This window comes from Wolffia australiana, chromosome 12, assembly GCF_029677425.1.
Source record: "Wolffia australiana isolate 7733 chromosome 12, ASM2967742v1".
Taxonomy (NCBI): Eukaryota; Viridiplantae; Streptophyta; class Magnoliopsida; order Alismatales; family Araceae; genus Wolffia; species Wolffia australiana.
Genome location: NC_135846.1, coordinates 14,270,035 through 14,281,138, shown reverse-complemented (window position 1 = coordinate 14,281,138; position 11,104 = coordinate 14,270,035). Strand labels below are relative to the sequence as shown.

The window sequence follows — 11,104 nt, the reverse complement described above, 5'->3', positions numbered from 1 at the left end:
AACCAAACCTTCAAAACAAGAACAAATAAAACAATAACTTCATAAAAAATTCCACAGCATGGGAAGAATATAAGCTTCACATAACCTGAAATTTTTCCTTGAGCTTCAGTTCATAAACTCTGTGATTCAATTTAATCTGATTATTTTCCAATAAGGAAAAATGAAAACAAATTAGATAGGATCCGAACCGTTACCGGATCCCAGATCCGATATCGTTCTTCCCGTTATCTGCCATTTAAGCGCGCTAGAAGGCGGGAAAGAGAGAAAACATCGCTGCAGTGTGGAGAGATGGAAGATGAACAAAAGAGGAAGAAGATGACGAACCTAGTCGAAGCCATCAAGTCGGCGGAGGTGAGATCTCTTTCCGATGTTCTAGCTATCAAGTCGTGATTGTTGTTTATGCTCGTATCCGGTTCTTTTAATCCTTCGCGTATTAGATTCGGGGGCGGATCTGTTTTTTGGAGATTTTGACTGACGGATCTACTCTTATGGCAGTGGAAGCCACAGAAATTGGCACGATTTTATTTTACTCAGTGTCTGTATCTTCAAGTTTTTTTACAAAGTCATTTGATTGAATGCTTTTGAGTTGAATTGGGCTTTGTGGTTTCTCTCGGAAGAATTTATTAACGTTGCGATTACTATGGCCGCTTTTCTCTGATCGCGGTTCTGTGGTGTATTATTTTCCGGTGATTTTTTCGATTTCGATCTGTTTTGCTCTATCTTTTGGCTAAGTCAATTTGTGCTGTGTTGCAGAATGGGGATGTTCGTTTGTCTCTTCTGGACCAACTTGAAGACTTGGATTCATCTGAGGCATCCGAACTTGTTCCTTTAATGGAAGGCCTTTCAGTATCCTCCGAGTTATTCCTAAATCTTTCCTTTAGCTCTTAATCGTTTGGCCATTCATAAAAATGCTTTGTAAATATTTTTACGATTGTAAAGTCGGATCTTTACTTGCAAAATCGTCCTTCATTTATTCAATTCGCAATCAATGGATATCCTAAATGGTGTATCCTATCATTTTTTACATCACTTACCCTGAACAATGATGAAAGTTATCCCTCGATTCAAATCGAATTTATTTCCCTCTGATCACATTTAGTCTTGGCATTTGGCTACCTTGACAAGATTTTGGGAAGTTTGGGAGGATTCCGTATGCTTGGACGTATCACAATGCATGTTGAACAGGAAAATATTGAACGTTGCCCTTAAACAATTGGGGATGAATGCATCTGCTTGTCTTAACCAATGTGTCGACATTGGAACAAAGGTATTTGTATGACATGAGTCCGTCAACAGTATCATGGTGCCATCTTTATTGTATGTAATGCTGTGAGTTCTTTTATGTTAGGCAAGCATGTGGTGCAGAAAGCATCTGGAAGTAACATCAATATCTGGTGACCAGGGTGTGGAAGAACATTCTGCTACACTTACCCCGGTATACAGAAATGCTTTCTTCTCTATTGAATCTTCCTTTAAATTTTTGTATTTCATAGCAGTCTTCTTTGCAGTTAGTGTTGGACTCCCTTCAATTCTCATCGGCTACGATTTTAGCCTTGACCGAATATATTTATTTCGGAGAAAGAACCAGTATCCCTGCCGTTGAGAATTTTATCTTGGAGCAATTCATTCTAACGAGGACATTAATTTCTGATGTAAAGGTGTTCGTATTTTTTGTTAATTATCCTATCCTTTTTTATTTTTTACGCTTAATTCTTTAGACGGAATATATTTATTTTCCAGAGGTTTCAGCTAATCTCCATGGATTTGGTCAAGGCAGCACAAGCCATTTTGGATTCCACAGTAAAGCTCTGCAGATGGTACTTCGAATCCATGCATTTGAACAACAGCGATATGATGATTGGAACTGAAAATGGAGCTGATGATGTTCTAAAAGCTCACATTATTACTCTCACCGCTCTTACAATTGAGAATTTACATGAACTGGGGATTCTGGCAGCGTCTGGAGGGGGAAGCCTTGTGACAATCTTGAATGTATCGTGGAAGGGAGTTGTTTCCTTATTACAACTTGGGAAAAAGGTCTTGGCAGGCAGGGTCAAGATAGTCAATATTCTCTGTTCATTGATTACGCTGGCTGATGGGTCACTCTGTCGTTCTTCCGAGGCCTGGCTTTCATCACAGAAAACTGAACTTACTCTGTCTGAAGCCAAGAGAACATTCCTCCCAGTTAAGTTTTATCTCATCAATGCCGTCCGGATTTCCTCCGAACATCCCCTTGAGGCCATCAAAATTTCTCCAGAGATTATAAAATGCATCATGCTGGTGTCATACTTTGGTATTACATTTGCCAGAGAGGCTCATTTGAAAGCTGCGTGCGAGGCATTGGCTGATCTTCTAGAGCCAACGTCCTTTCTCCTTCTCCACGGTATTTTAAACTCGGATGAAGTTTCATCAGCGTCTAAATCTCAAATCTTGGAGGGCATTTTCACAAATAAAATCGATCTTGCTCCAGCAGCAGCAAATCAAAGTCTTACCCTCAACAGAGTAATGATTTTCCTGAGTATTCTCAAGAGCTCTGTTTCTTTCAAAGAGGAGGTAATCTCATTAATCATCATGAACTTGGGGAAGCTTCTGAAGAGCTTAGCAGCCGAAGACGTCTATCCTTTCATGTTGCTCTTGCATGTTCCTGAGCTGTGCAATAAAGAGAAAAACAAGGGAAGAATTTCATGGAGGCCCCTTCTTCATCTCCTTTTCCATTCCCTTAAAGTCTTCATGATCGCTGCCAAGCCTTCTTCTTCTTCTTCTGTTGGGAATTGGCAGGAAGTGGAAGACTTTCTGCTGCATAATCTCTTCCACCCTCACAGCCTCTGCCAAGAGATTGTTCTAGAGATGTGGCGATTCATCATGCGACACGTGGATCCGGTGATCGCTAATCAGATCTGTGACCGTTGGTTGGGTCTATTGAAGGTGTTGGCATCGTCTGAAACAGCTTTGGGTCCTTTCTCTCCTCTCAGGAAATCGGCTCGGCTGATGTCCAGGATTCTCTCTCACGCGCCGCAGCCCACCGTTGATCATGTCTACACTTCTTTGTTTGACAGCGCTGAGTCAGATCTATCGTCTTCCGTCTACACTGTGCGTGTGGCCATGATGATGGAGGACTTTCCTCTCAATTTCTTATCAGATCGTATCCAGAAGCTTTCTGCTCAGAGAATTCTGACTGATTTCCAAAGATTTGTTGCCAATTATGGTAACCGCCAAGATCAGGGTCATGCATCTCTGGGGCTCCTCCCCTTGCATTCCGTGGCCTGCGCTCTGCGTTCGTCGTAAGCTATCATCATCTCTTGCCAATCTTTTCTTCTCTTTCTCTGTCAATAAACTGATAATCTCTCTCTAGCCTTTTGCTCGATTCTTGTCTCTTTCACTAGTCTCATGATTTTTCCCTCTGATCCATCTCTTAATTCTTCTTTCTTTATACTACTAACCCGATGATTCCTATCGCTCTAGCCCATCTCTCAATTCTTTTATTTCTGTCACTAAGCATATCATTTCTCTCTAACCCATCCTAAATTCCTCTCTCCCTATCAGTCACCTGATGGGAATCTCTCGAACCCATCTCTATCACTTGTCTAGGTGTCTGATACTTTCTCTCTCTAACCCATCTTTGAATTATTGTCCTTCTACCACTCACCTGATGAAACTCTCTGTAACCCATGTCTAAATTCTTATTTCCCAAATAACTACCGCGATGAAACTCTCTCCTACCCTTCTCTATTGTTCATCTGATGATTTGCTCTATACTCCATCTATAATTTCTCTTTTTTCTTTTGCTAGTCCGATGAATCCTCTTTCCAACCCGTATCTTAATTTTTCTCTCTCTATCAATACTCTGATGATTTCTCTCTCCAAGCCATACCTCAGTAATCTCTCTCAACCCACTAAGCTGATGATTTGCCTCTTTGACCCATCTCTCATGTTGCGATTGGGGATTGAAATGTGATCGAAAGTCAATGTTTCGATTGATCGAAAGTTTCCATTGAACAAAAATCAATGTTTCATTCCAATAATGAATAGGTTCAAGTTCAATCTATTGATTTGATTGATCCAATATCAGTAATCAAATCGAACAGTTAGATAAAGGAGTAAAATTGAATTGTATCTCTCTCTCTCATCTCATGTGTTCTCTCTCTCTAGTACCAATTTTTTGATTTCTCTCTTTAACCCATCTCTCATGTCCTCTCTCTCTCTCTAGTACTAATCTGTTGATTTCACGCTTTAACCCATCATCTCTCATGTGTTCTATCTCTCTCTCTCTCTCTCTTGTACTAATCTGTTGATTTCTCGCTTTAACCCATCATCTCTCATGTGTTCTATCTCTCTCTCTCTAGTACTCATTGGTTGATTTCTCGCTTTAACCCATCATCTCTCATGTGTTCTATCTCTCTCTCTAGTACTCATCTGTTGATTTCTTGCTTTAACCCATCATCTCTCATGTGTTCTATCTCTCTCTCTCTAGTACTAATCTGTTGATTTCTCGCTTTAACCCATCATCTCTCATGTGTTCTATCTCTCTCTCTTTCTAGTACTAATCTGTTGATTTTTCGCTTTAATCCATCAGCTCTCATGTGTTCTATCTCTCTCTCTCTCTAGTACTCATCTGTTGATTTCTCGCTTTAATCCATCATCTCTCTAGTTTGTTAATTTCTCTCTCTAACACAGCCTCATGACCTCTCTCTCTCACAGAATTTGATGGTTTCTCTCTCTAAAATTCCAGGCTGATTGCTGAGGTCGACATGGCAATACCCGAACTACTGAAATTCTCTCTCCAGCTGGTCCAAGACCAGAAGAAGGGCAACCATGGATCGGGTCACCTCCTCTCACCGGCCATGGCCATCATCTCCAGACTATACCAACCATACCATCACCGCGACATGGAAGACCTGATCAAAGCGCTACCCACAGTTTCTCTCTCCTCCGAGCTCAAGCCAGCGCTGGCGACGTTCATGGCCGGCCTCTGCCGGACGGAGATGAGAGAGAAAGAGGACGACCCAGCGAGCGCATCGGCGTGGGCTCTCTCTCACATCCTTCTTAGAGAGAGAAACTGGGCGTTCCTCCATCTCTCTCTAGACGGGTTCGGGTACTTCGCGGCCAGAACGAGCTGCACTCAGCTGTGGAGATTCGTCCCGTTGGACGCGGCCCTCGCCTACGACTTGGAGACGGGGGAGAACCCCTCGGAGGAGAGGTTTATGTCCGCGCTGAAGGCTTTTTTAGAGAGAGAAAGTGGGGGCGGTGACGGGATCCAGGCCCTGAGAAGAGAAGCGGCGGGGCTTCTGAAGAGGCTCCCCGGGGAGGAGACGGGGGGGAAGAGGAAGAAGAGGGAGATTCCGGAGGAGGTTATTTTGGGAATTTCCGCGGTTCGGAATGGGTTTGACCTTCTTCTGAAGGGGCTTTCCCGCGAGGACGGCGTCGACTTGAGGGAACAGCTGGCGAGTCAACTCTCCGCTCTTCGGGAGGTTGTTGTTGCGCTCTCGGGTGTTTCTTAGCCGTCGATCTGTGGATGGATGGCTGTCCGAGTTCTGAATTTCAAATTTGGGAGGTTCCGCGCTTTGGGGGGGGCGGTAGTCTGGGTCGGAAGAGCAGAATAAGAAGGGAAGGGGGGGGGGTTTGAGTGGTTGTGGTTTTCCGAATTCCGATGGGGTGGGTGGTGCGGGTTGTGTGATGCCTGCGGGATAGCGTACCGGTACTGTCCTCTGTAACGACGTCCTGACTGGTCCCATCGGCGTCCTCGCTTCTCAAGAAAACCACTCTCTCTCTCTCTCTCTCTCTCTCTCTTTCTACTGATCTCTTTCTCTCTCCCTCTTTATTGATCTCTTTCTGACTTTCTCTACTGATCTCTCTCTCTCTACTGATCTCTTTCTCTCTCTCAATTGATCTCTCTCCCTGTCTACTGATCTCTTTCTCTCTCTCAATTGATCTCTCTCTCTACTGATCCCTTTCTCTCTCTCAATTGATCTCTCACTCTCTCTACTGATCTCTTTCTCTCTCTCAATTGATCTCTCTCTCTCTACTGATCTCTTTCTCTCTCTCAATTGATCTCTCTCCCTGTCTACTGATCACTTTCTCTCTCTCAATTGATCTCTCTCTGTACTGATCCCTTTCTCTCTCTCAATTGATCTCTCTCTGTACTGATCCCTTTCTCTCTCAATTGATCTCTCTCTCTCTCAATTGATCTCTCAATCTCTCTACTGATCTCTTTCTCTCTCTCAATTAATGTCTCTTTCTACTGGTTTCTTTCTCTCTCTCTATTGATCTCTCTCACTACTGATCTCTTTCTCTCTCTCAATTGATCTCTCTCTCTCTACTGATCTCTTTCTCTCTCTCAATTGATCTCTCTCTCTCTACTGATCTCTTTCTCTCTCTCAATTGATCTCTCTCTCTCTACTGATCTCTTTCTCTCTCTCAATAGATCCTCTCTACTGATCTCTTTCTTACTCTCTATTGATCTCTCTCTCTCGCTACTGATCTCCTTCTCTCCTTCAACTGATCTCTCACTCTCTCTACTGATCTCTTTCTTACTCTCTATTGATCTCTCTCTCTCACTACTGATCTCTTTCTCTCTCTCATTTGATCTCTCTCTCTTTCTTTACTGATATCTTTCTCTTTTTTTCTGATCTATTCTCACTCTCTACTGATCTATTCTCTCTCTCTTTTTACTTATCTCTTTCTATCTCTATTGATCTCTTTCTTGTCCTCTTTTTACTGATCTCTTTCTCTCTCTCAAATGATCATTTGATTTCTTTTTGTCTCTCTTTACACTGATCTGTCTCTCGTTGTAATGAGCTCTCACTCTCTCTCTCTCTCTAAGTCTCTTTTGAGCTCTTTCTGAATCTCTCTTTCTACTGATCACTGTCTCGCTACTTTCTACTGATCGATTTTTCTCTCCTTTCTATTGATCTCCTTCTCTTTCTCTCTCTACTTTTGTCCTCTCTCACCCTTTTCCGATCTCCCTCATTCTCTCACTCTCACTCCCTCTTTCTCCCACTCTCTCTCTCTTCCGGTCTCCCTCTCACCCTCTCTCTCTTCCGATCTCCCTCTCTTTCTCTCACATACAATCTCTCTCTTCCGATCTCCTTCTCATTCTCTCTCACCCTCTCTCTCTCTTCCGATCTCCCTCTCTTTCTCTCACACACACTCTCTCTCTACTGGTCTCCACTGTCTGTCTCTCTCTCTCTACTGGTCTCCACTGTCTGTCTCTCTCTCTCTACTGGACTCCTCTCTATCTCTCTCTCTCTCTCTCTCTCTCTCTCTCTCTCTCTACTGGTCTTCCTCTCTGTATCTCTCTCTCTATGCTAGTATGCTTAGTACTCTGGGTTCTCTCGCTATCCCTCTTTTGTCTCTCTCTTTTATTCAAATTTCTTGCGCAGGAACTTCCGAATATGATTACTAGAGGAGAAATTGCTTCCTCTCGCTGTTGCTGCAGCGTAATCGAGATCATGATTTGATTCATGCGAACTGCTGTTAATCGTTCTTGGCTTCAAATGCAAGAGAAGCGGATCGGACGTTGCAAACGCCACAAATGCTAGTGAGTTTCTTTTTTCCGCCTAATCTCGACCCAACTTTGAATTCCTTCTTGTTCTAATTTACCGGCCAGATCTTGCACTTACAACATCATAATGTTTGAATACTACATTGGCTGTGATTTTGAACCGACCTTGATTCTCCAGTTCACAGATTCACGACAGAGAGGACGAGATTCTTTGATTTCTATCTGAAAATCGTTCGATCAAAGGTGCATTATCTGTTTGTAACTGGCTTGGACTTTCTCCCGTCGTTCCTGAAATGGCTGCAATCGAGATCCACAAGTATGCTCATAGTCCCGTGCACAAGGCAGTTCTTACCAGAGATTACGCCGGCCTGAAACGTATCATATCATCTCTTCCGAGCTTATCTGAACCATCATCGATTCAATCAGAAGCTGCTTCAATTTCTGAGGAGAAGAAAGCAGACGCTATATCTGCAGCCATCAATCGCCGAGATGTCCCCCACAGACTAACTCCTCTTCATCTTGCCGTGAAGATGGGAGATTCAATAGCTACAGAGATGCTCATGGTGGCTGGTGCAGACTGGAGTTTACAGAACGAGCAAGGTTGGAGTGCCCTCCAAGAAGCAATATGCTCTAGAGAATTAAACATCGCCAAGGTCATAGTCCGCCATTACCAGCCAATGGCTTGGGCCAAGTGGTGCCGCCGCCTACCTCGCATTGTCGCTACGATGAGGAGAATGAGAGACTTCTACATGGAAATAACCTTCAATTTTGACAGCTCTGTGATTCCATTCATCTCTAGAATTGCCCCCTCCGACACCTACAAAATTTGGAAAAGAGGGTCTAATCTCAGAGCAGATATGACCTTAGCAGGATTTGATGGGTTCAAGATCCACCGCGCAGAACAGAGTATATTGTTTCTTGGTGATGGGTCAGCAGATGGGAAGGTTTCTCCTGGATCTCTCTGTTTGATCTCACACAAGGATAAAGAGGTGATGAATGCGTTGGAAGGCGCAGGGGCTGCGGCAAGCGAGGCCGAGGTTGAGCAGGAAGTATCAGCCATGGTGCAGACGAATATTCTTCGGCCCGGCATAGACGTGACTCGAGCTGTGCTCTTGCCCCAGCATACATGGAGGAAGCAGGAGAGATCAGAGATGGTGGGGGAGTGGAAGGCAAGAGTCTATGACATGCATCATGTTGTTGTCAGTGTGAAATCTCGCCAAGTCCCTGGGGCAGTGCAAGATGATGACATCGAAGGTGAAGAGTTTGGGGATGTGTTGACTGAGGATGAGAGGAGGCAATTGGAGGATGCACTTAAAATGGACTCCTCGGATGGTGTCGTGGGACCTCGACATAGTTGCTATGAGGAGAGAGAGATGTGCAGCGAAGATCGAAAAGGGCGGTTCAGTGCTTGGGGAAGGAATGGGAAGCACAGGGGAGAAACTCAGAAGACTGAAGCTCCAAGGAGTTCATTTTCTTGCCAGGGTAGGGGGGAAAGTCATGATGTTGCTTGCTCCTCTGGGTCTGGTCATCTGAAGAGAGAGAAGCCCAAGGAGAGTGAATACAAGAAGGGTGTGAGGCCCATTTTGTGGCTTTCTCAAGATTTCCCTCTCCAAGCGGAAGAGTTTATCCCGTTGCTTGACATTCTCGCTGACAAAGTCAAGGCCATCAGACGGCTAAGAGAGCTACTGACCACTAAACTTCCCCGAGGAACCTTCCCTGTTAAGGTACTCTTGGCCATGCCCTAAAAAAATCATTAAAAAATTGCGCCAATCATTTATAAACTCGTCAAAGTCATTAAGACTATTGGGATGTGCCTTTCCCTATTCTTTAGATTTCGTTGTCATAACTCTGATTTTTTCTTTCTTCTTTAGGCTCTAGGAGACCTTAATCAGATCCACTTATAGAGTTATACTGATCGCCATCAGTTAATTACTATTTTTATGTTTTCCAAGTTGTGGGTGCATATAACTATCATATTCTGTAATGATGCATAAACTGTTTCAGAAATACGTAGGGTCCCATTCTTTACCTCTGTCCAATACTGCTCGAATCCAGGCTAAGGATTTTTTTCACGATCTAGATTCCTGGTCCTGCATCGTTCTTTTGTTTCTTTAATCATTCTCTTTTAATGTATATCATACAGATTCAGAAGCTGTTAAATATCATATTACCTTTAATGTCACCCGTTTATCTGATTCTTTCTTAGTAGGGCCTGGTTACCAAATTTTTTGTTCATCCAGGTTGCCATTCCAGTGGTTCCTACGATCAGAGTATTGGTAACATTTACGAAGTTTGAGGAGCTACAACCGTCTGAAGACTTCTCCACGCCTCCGACAAGCCCAGACCGCAGTGGAGCAAAAAGCCCAGCGGCTGGTAAGCGTCAGGCGTTGAACTCATGGCTACAGTGGATCAAAACGCCATATCACCAGGCATTCAATGGGTCTGCCCAAAATACCCTAAGGGTGGAGGACATCCAAGATCCTTTTCTCATTCCCCCGGATTATTCTTGGACGACGCCGGAGGCCAGGAAGAAGAGAATCCAGAAGAGCAAGAACAAACCCAAGAAGGCAAGGCCTCAGGCTCATTAAAGCTGAGTCATTCTTTTATCCTTTATGGCCTTGAATTTTTTACTCCTCTCTGTTTGTGCTGTCTGGAATTACTAACTACTCTAATCCTCTTCTCGTACTTTACATGAATGAATTTTGTAATGACTACATCATCAAGAATTTCTTGCTTTTCTGGGTTGAGCCTGGCTTCTGCTAGTTATTTTTATGTCAATCTCTTGTTGTACATGGTAAATTTCTGAAACGACTGCATTGCCAAGAACTATAAGTGTTATTTGGGTTTCCGGGGTTCGTTGGTTGTCACTCTAGTGACCATTTATTAAACATGATGAATTTTTGTTGTGACTGCCTCATTAAAAACTCCAAATATTTGGGTTGTGTGGATTTTGTCATCCTGTGTTCTCCCTTGGTACTGTTTTTTACTCTTGCGACCTCTTATTATGCGATTATATTTTGTCATTGTTTTTATACATGGGATTGGTAATGGCTGTCTCTTCTGTTAATTCTTCCTGTTTTGATCATGCTGATGTTCTGAGGCAGATGGAGTAGAGCTCCTTGAAGAGATTCATGATATTTATGTAAGAAGAAAATATTATAAACCCGGATGATACTTCTCAGTTAAGTGGTAGATCAAACTATAAATTGTCAGGGCTTAATGTAAAGGTTAGGTAATTTGGAGCCTAGTATGACCAATGTATCCCATTTTGCAAGCTCGTGGTTTGAGTCACTATTCCAAAACATAAATTTCTCCAAGAGCCCACTAGACTGCATTTTCCTTTGTTTTCAACGTATAAGGTTGATTGATGTCAACTTTTCAATTGCCTAATTCAATCAAAAAATTTACATGAATTAGTTAACCTAGCAAGATTGTATGGACCAAATACACTCGATTATGATACACTTGTTGAACCTTTTGAGGTATGAAGAATGGGATGGTAGATGAATGATGCCTTCTGTATTAGTGTAAATTGGAAATCAGAGGTAGGTACTAAACAAAAACTATCTAATGGGAGAAAAAATGATAAAATGGGAAAGGGAG

At 43.1% G+C, this 11,104-nt stretch overlaps 2 protein-coding genes across 2 annotated transcripts; both read left to right on the top strand.

Annotated features, from left to right (window-relative positions):
• Nucleotides 1-274: 274 nt before the first annotated feature.
• LOC144710097 (holliday junction resolvase) lies at nt 275-7,385 on the top strand. The gene is made up of 7 exons (XM_078583757.1): nt 275-351; nt 754-846; nt 1,100-1,267; nt 1,349-1,435; nt 1,509-1,658; nt 1,741-3,281; nt 4,730-7,385. The coding sequence occupies exons 1-7, from the start codon at nt 289-291 to the stop codon at nt 5,496-5,498; spliced, it is 2,871 nt and encodes a 956-aa protein (XP_078439883.1). The 5' UTR covers nt 275-288; the 3' UTR covers nt 5,499-7,385.
• On the top strand, nt 5,669-10,248 carry LOC144710181 (Ankyrin repeat family protein). The gene is made up of 4 exons (XM_078583871.1): nt 5,669-5,695; nt 7,380-7,537; nt 7,680-9,225; nt 9,742-10,248. Exons 3-4 carry the CDS (start codon nt 7,795-7,797, stop codon nt 10,087-10,089), a joined length of 1,779 nt encoding a protein of 592 aa, XP_078439997.1. The 5' UTR covers nt 5,669-5,695; nt 7,380-7,537; nt 7,680-7,794; the 3' UTR covers nt 10,090-10,248.
• The last annotated feature ends 856 nt before the right edge of the window (nt 10,249-11,104 follow it).